Source organism: Sinocyclocheilus grahami, unplaced genomic scaffold, assembly GCF_001515645.1.
Source record: "Sinocyclocheilus grahami isolate Dianchi unplaced genomic scaffold, SAMN03320097.WGS_v1.1 scaffold198.1, whole genome shotgun sequence".
Taxonomy (NCBI): domain Eukaryota; kingdom Metazoa; phylum Chordata; class Actinopteri; order Cypriniformes; family Cyprinidae; genus Sinocyclocheilus; species Sinocyclocheilus grahami.
Genome location: NW_015505377.1, coordinates 826,402 through 833,863, shown reverse-complemented (window position 1 = coordinate 833,863; position 7,462 = coordinate 826,402). Strand labels below are relative to the sequence as shown.

Below are 7,462 nucleotides of genomic sequence, written 5' to 3'. Positions count from 1 at the left end.
CACTCCCACTAGTATTTGTAAATATTAAGCCGCAAAACGATTCATATTTAAATATGAATTCTGTGTGTCTCTGTGTAAATGAATGACGCAGACGCGCGGTTTTGTGTAGTACTCGTACTGAAACGCTCGTGAAGCTTCTGGTGATATTAGCGTCTGCTGTCTCACTAATGAGGACATAAACACATGAACAACATCTCCAGAACTGCTCTGAGAGCCACTTCATCAGCATTTGACCGTTTCATTTCAGTAAAACTATCATCATATCATACACGCACAGAAATATAATGGTATTCACGGCAACCCGTCAAAATAAAAGTTCGGTTTAACTTGAGGGCATTGGCAGAAATATATTACTGTTGTTGAGTAGAATGTACTTAACAGACTGCTGCTACTACTACTCCTAAAATTATTAAAACCTTATTTTTAAGGAATAAGCATTCAATATTTCTTCAATGTTTTAATTGTAATATTAAATGACCTTTATTTTCCAAAAAATTAAATGTTTAATTTTCATTACTTAAAAGATAGATTAAATGAATGTTTTATGCCTTAAAACAAAATGTAAATACACAACACAGAATTTCTGAGCAAAAAAAATCATACGGCTATTGTAAGAATAAATGAAACTTGTTTTATGCTTTCAAATTAGACATGCTAAAACAGAATTGGGTTACAATAAAACATAAGTTTGGACAAAATAAAACATTTCATAGGGCCCTAAACATAATATTTGTTAAACGTTTAATAAATTGATGTTCAATTGTTTAAGTTTCATGATTTCAATTAATTAGACATGCTTTTTGATTAATAAAATGTAATTTAACCATTAAAAAGGAGTCCAAAAAAATATATAAAAATACGGAATCTACCCCCCCCGGGAACACTGTACCTGATGTAAAAACCATCTCCGAGTGCGTCTTTGAGCCTCCTGAAGTGTTCGGGTCGGTGCTGGACTCTGAGGGTGACGTTCTCCACGGGTTTCAGCATCTCCAGATACACCTCCTCAGCAGTCTTATTCTTCAAACTCACCGAGTTACACTGCAAACAGGAAATTACATCACAACACCATCCAGCACACTGTCAAACAGGGTAACGTGAGGCTGGTTCTGATCCTCTCTGCGCCATCCAGACCAGTACCTCCAGGATCAGGTCTCCAGGCTGCAGGCCGTCAGCTCCTCGAGCAGGACTGTCCTCTTCTAGAGCCTCCACGAAAACCCCCGTCAGGTTTCCTCCAGAGATCTTCAGCCCCAGATCCACCTGAGTCTTCCTCAGCACCACCAGCCTCAGCTCCGCCTGCTTCCTGCCCTTGCTCCGATCCCTGGCCAATCACAGAGCAGAGAGCACAGTTAGACCAATCAGAGCAGTGGGCGTGTTCAGGATGCAACATTCATGACGGTGAGAGAAAAACAAATCTTTTTGAGATCCATCAGAAACATATGTAATAAAATGTATTCTCAAACTATACATAAATGTAGGAACAGCTGGAATCACACATATGCAAAAAAAAGTATGATATTGTAAAATATGATATTGTTTTTATTAATATTTTGCATCAGTTTTTTTATTTTTATAATTTCGGTTTTCATAATTTCAGTTAAAGTTTAAGTAATTTTGCTGTGTGTTTTGGTCATTTTTAGTAGTTTCTGTTTTTTTATGTCTACATAGTTTTTATTCATTTTTATTTTTTTAATTTATTTTTATTATTTTATTTTTTATTATTTTAGTATATCAAATTATACTAAATTAAAATGAGAAATGTTGTCTTGGCAAATAGCTGAAATGAAAAGTTTAAAAAATTATTTTATTTATTAATTCATTAATTTATGTATTTAATTTAATTTAATTGGGTTTCTGCAGGTGTTGCGAAGGTAAACTTGAGACCTTTAAAGACCTTTTAAGACCAAGTAAAGAAAATTTAAGGAATAAAAGTACCTTTTGATTACACCACACAAAAGTGATGTTTATCCTCAGTATTTGTCTCATCTTCCAGTGCAAATGTTTTAAGACTCAATCATACATCGAAGAATTCTTGTTTTATGAATGATGATAATAAAGTGATCAAAAAGCGAGTTTATGATTAAAACGGGAACAAATTTCAGTCAATGGGCTCAGAAAAATCGAATTAATTCAAAGGGAAAACAAGTTTTCATTCCCCCGTGACAGATATTGGTTATTATTTTAGGCATAAACTCACAAAACTTGATTTAAAGCTGCAGTCCGTAAGTTTTGCCTCTTTGTCGCCATCTCTGTTTGAAACCTGCAATTGCAGTTACTTGCGGAATTATTTTCATTACGTGGGTTGTGCGCCGGCACGGCTCCAGCATGGCTTAATCTAATGTTTTGAGTCGAATGTGTGGCTACGTCTTGGAATATATGACCCAAATAAGAATTTTCACTGGATATTGTCATCTGAACAAGTAACAAGTCTGCCAATTTTGTTCTGACCAACTGAGGAAAAAAGCATTACAATAAATCGCGCTACCAATGGTGATTTAATCTAACGATCGATTAGCTCATATCACATCAAACCGTTCAAATTATTATTATTGTTATACTTCGTTCTCAAATTGTTCATGTTAACAACATCAGCATTGCATGAATGTGTGCATTAGCGTGTAGATTTCAATTTCTGTACAGTCTAATCTCTAATTGTCATATCATTCGAATTTCATATTAAGAAATTCTTTTAGCCCAAAAAGCAAATTATTCTTCCTTCGAACTGGTTGTCTTTAAAATACAAATCCTGTGTAATCCCAGGCTCTCTGTAATCAGATGCACATTTAAAACTGTTATAATTGAATTTCAGTCACATGTGATTCATAAACACAATTCTTTCTGGATTACAATTAGGGCTGGGCAAAAAAAAAATTCCGATTAATCGTTTTTTAAAATAACGTCGATTCAATATCGATTCTCAAAAGCTGCGAATCGATCTTTTCCAGTATTTATTTCAGCACACATTTAAAACAAGATCTGATTAACATGAATCTTATCATTAGTCTTCTCCACTAGATGTCATTCTTATTTACCTTGCGCGATGTTACAACAGAAATCCTGTCATTCTTTCAGCGCTCGCGGTGTTTTCAGCTTCTGCAGTCTCACTATATGATGATATGAACACGAATGTCATCTCCAGCTGCTCTGAGAGTCACTTCATTAGCATTTACCGTTTCATTTGAGAAAACTACCGTCATATCACATACACAGCAGCTGCAAGTTCTTCACGGCAACCCGTCAAAATAAAAGTTTAGTTTAACGTTCTACTGTCAGAATATATTACTATTTAGCAGTCTTAAGACTCAATGCTACTACTGCTAATACATATTAATAAATCTTTATTTTTAAAGGAATAATCACATCTGTTTTATTTTTTATTTTAACAGTAAACTTCTGTTGTGCAGCACTTTGTTTGCCAAAAAATAAAAGGGTTTGATATTCATTTGATTAGGATAAATTAAATTAATGTTTTATGCCTTCATCTGATTACCAGAAAAATTAAGAACATTTTATAGGGCCCTATTATTGTTTAAAACAGGACCCTATACAAAGCAAAAGAATAGGTTTAAAATACATGCATGTGGTTCTTAATTTCTTTTTATTAATTCATCATTTGTAAACTGATGTTTACGGTTTATTTTTTAGAAATATCAATAGCATTTGTATTAAAACTATATTCACTGAATGTAATCAAAAAAATCGAGAATCGAATCGAAAGCTTGCGAATCGAATCGGGACATCTGAATCGATACCCAGCCCTAATTACAATCCGCCATCAAATTTATCAGTTTAATTATTCCAGCTGCTGTGAGAAAAGGCTAACGATCCGCCAGGTGCAGCATCCTCACATGCGATAGTCTACTAGCCGGGACTCAATCTTTATGTTTACAGACATGACGTAATGACGCAGAAGCATGCTCGAATTTCCCACGAAAACCTGTACCACTCAAATTAAAAAACATTATTATAAGCTAACCGTTGTGAATCGGGCTAAAGTAAGGCGATAGTTTTGAACACTGGCTGGTTATGCACTTGCTCAAATATTGATTTCGGATCATTTAACCAAAAAAAGTTACGGAATGCAGCTTTGATTTAAGGATGTTTAGATATTTGTATTAGACAAAAATACGGAGGAAGATATTTATTTCTTTGCTATGTATGCAACATTTAATGCCATTGCTTTATGAATTTAAGACTTTCTGCTCCGATTTAAGACCTTTTCAAGCCTTAATTTGTGGAAGGGTGAATTAAGACTTTTTAAGACCACCAGAAACCCTGGCATCAAGCAGAAAATGTTCCCTTGTATGTATAAATATGAAGTAATCCATGCAATTCTTAGCGAACGAGAGCCAGAGTGTTTGTTACCTGAGAGGGCTGGCTGTGGGCGTGGCCTGTTTGGAGGGCGGGGTCATGGTGCCCTCGTCCTGTTCGCTGAGCGTGTCGATGTTGGAGTGCGTGTCGGCCGTCGAGTGAGAGCTTATAGACGACTCCATCCGGGAGCTGACAGAAATGAACACGTCAGGACACTCATACAGTGCTTCTAAAGCATGACAGAGTCACGTGTACTGTGCGCTGTACCTCGAGCGGGAGTGATTGCCCAGCTGCTGCATGTGTGGGTTGTACTGTGCCAGTATGGTGATGGTGTCACACTGCTGCCCAATGATGAGTCTGGCCTGCTGCTCAGTGGCGTTCCTGAGATTAATGCCGTTAAACTGCGGAGAGACAGAGAGAGATTCACACATGCTCAATGTAACGATAAGCTCTGTATTTCTCCGAGTGTCTTCTGACGCACCTCCAGAAGCTGATCTCCAAACTCCAGGTGGTGCTTCTGAGCGATGCTGCCTCCCGTTACCTTGGAAACAAAGATGCCGCCATTCTCCCCACCCACTATAGAGATGCCCAGAGGCTCCGCCCCTTTGGGGATAGTGACACATCGCGGCTCCTCTATGTACGGCCTAAAACGCAAACACACACAATATGGGCAACCAGTCTCAGAGGAACAAAACAGAACCAAACTATCACAATCGCTCACGCATGCATTTACTGCCATTTTCAGTTATTTACAGAATAACCGGTTCGTGTTCATCTGTTGTATAATGTATCAAAGTATTTCAGGTCAAGGCTTTATAGATATTATCTGTGACATTCTGTCAGACAGCAAAGAAAATCATTTTCACTCATCGCTCAGTTTGTAAAAAGTCAGACTTTAGTTCAAAGCGATTAAAAACATCTGTCAAGTGGATAAAATGTAAGTGTAAATGGAAATATTTAACTTAAGCTGTAGAACGAGTTAATCTGTTGATTATTTCTTTGATTAATCACATTTAACACATTTTATCTGATTAAACACACACACACACACATACATATATATACATATACCTATATATATATATACACAAGTGCTGTCAGTTGATTAAAAAAGTAACTATTAAATCAAATTTTTCTTTAATGAATCATGATTAAATCACACCTAGCTTTAAAATATATAATAATAATAATAATAATAATATTATATATGTGTGTGTGATTACACACAGATACAAAAATATAAGAGTTGTACAAACAACGTAAAGAAAATAATAAAAGCTAATGCTATACATTGTGCAAAAAAGTGTTAAAATATAAACCATTACATTACCCCCCCCCCCCCCCCAAAAAAAGCTGCTTGGCACAGTTTTAAAGATAAAATCCCTAAATAAAAAAAACAGATAAAAACAAAAGTACAGACTAAATGTAAACCTGTACTCCATTACAATAATCCCTATTTTGTTACTATTTATGCACTCATAAAATACAATTACTTATTTTATATATGTAGCATTTTAATATGTCTTCTGATAACTTGATTTATGCACTTGAGCACCATCTGTGTCCTCTGGCAAATTTCAGCTTTGCACACAGAAATGCGTTATTCAGGAGTGTAAAGTGACATGATAATTGGTGGATATTTTGCAAATGATTAATAGTGGATCAATTACAATGAAAGTAATTATAATTTAAATGTTTCAGTGATAAATAACCAGTGTTGGGGAAAGTTACTTTTAAAAGTAATGCATTACAATATTGCGTTACTCCCTAAAAAAGTAACTAATTACCTTAGTTACTTTTTATGGAAAGTAATGCATTACATTACATTTGAGTTACTTTTTAAATCTGGGCAGGGCTTGCGTGTTTGTTTTTAATATAAAAAAAGTTATTTTACAAATGTAAAAGCCCTTTCACACCAAAAGTGAAGTGAATACGCCTCAGGCTGAAGGAAATGTAAATTCATGTCTGTACAGTAGAGGGCGCAACAAATTGCATAAATATGACGCATGAGAAGAAAGTTCAACACTACTCGGCAATTACAAAAATTAAACACAAATGTGCCATTTTTGCTTATTAGTATGGCTGAATTGGATCAAAGGTCAGTAGCAAAGACATTGGTTAAAAAAATGGGATTAAATACATAAATGATATTTGTCTTATTTAACATTTAATTATTGCAGGTTTGTATAACATTCGGAGTTTCATTTGACAGTTTTTTTTTCATTTTGAGGAACACTGAATGTGTTTTTGTGCAGGTGAGATGAGTAAACATGTTCATATTTATTCTAGAACTACAGTAAGATCATGTTCACACACAACGCTCTGCACTTACTCCCGATTTCTGTCACCATGGCAACACCAGAGCTGCCACTCAACACATGCGAAACAAAGTAACTGGAGCTACTTATTTGAAAAAGTAACTTGGATATTTCCTTTTAAATTAAAAAGTAATGCGTTACTTTACTAGTTACTTTAAAAAAGTAATCTGATTACGTAACTCTCGTAACTTGTAATGCGTAAGCCCAAACACTTTAAATAACAGCATGTCACAAATGCTTTCTAAATATAAATTCAATTTATTCATAATATAGGAATACTGGATGTTTATTTTCATTATTGATGATTATACATATCATTGAATAGTTGATGCAGCCCTAAGCTACCTTTGGTGGTAAATAACAGCTGGCCACACTTCAAGAGCGTGCATTTAAAGGAAAGTGACATGACATAAAAATGGGGGGAAAGCAATCAGATCAAAGAAATTCCCTTAAACAGGAAAAAGTTTGTTTTTTTGCTCTCATTGCACAGTGAACAAACCTCAGGGTCCGTAAAGAGGCAAACCACGATCTCTGAGCTCGAGAAAGCTTCAGGTAAGACCTGTTACGCAACGAGCATCTGGAGCAGGAAGGAGAACAGAGAGAGAAATGGGGCAGAAGAGCAGACAGACTAGAACGGAGAATAAGGAGATCTGAGCTATATAAACTACGAGAGGAAGAAGAGGACGACGAGAACAGCACAAACCACTGAATGCAAGATGAAGACAAATGCATATTTACTCAGCCTCATGTTATTATAAACCCATGTGGATTATGTTATCAAACTCAAAACATGCCATATTTGATTTCAGAGCTTCAGTAAATGGTTATGAATTTGA

At 35.5% G+C, this 7,462-nt stretch overlaps 1 protein-coding gene across 3 annotated transcripts in view; it reads right to left on the bottom strand.

Annotated features, from left to right (window-relative positions):
• Positions 1-7,462, bottom strand: part of dlg5b.1 (discs, large homolog 5b (Drosophila), tandem duplicate 1) — a 44,349-nt gene that overhangs the window by 6,343 nt on the left and 30,544 nt on the right. For all 3 annotated transcript variants that reach the window (XM_016285512.1, XM_016285514.1, XM_016285515.1), the window contains exons 21-25: positions 4,790-4,952; positions 4,576-4,709; positions 4,363-4,497; positions 1,138-1,318; positions 890-1,038 (exon numbers count right to left, since the gene is read on the bottom strand). In XM_016285512.1, the coding sequence (XP_016140998.1) occupies positions 890-1,038; positions 1,138-1,318; positions 4,363-4,497; positions 4,576-4,709; positions 4,790-4,952 (762 nt within the window). The remainder of the gene's footprint in view (positions 1-889; positions 1,039-1,137; positions 1,319-4,362; positions 4,498-4,575; positions 4,710-4,789; positions 4,953-7,462) is intronic.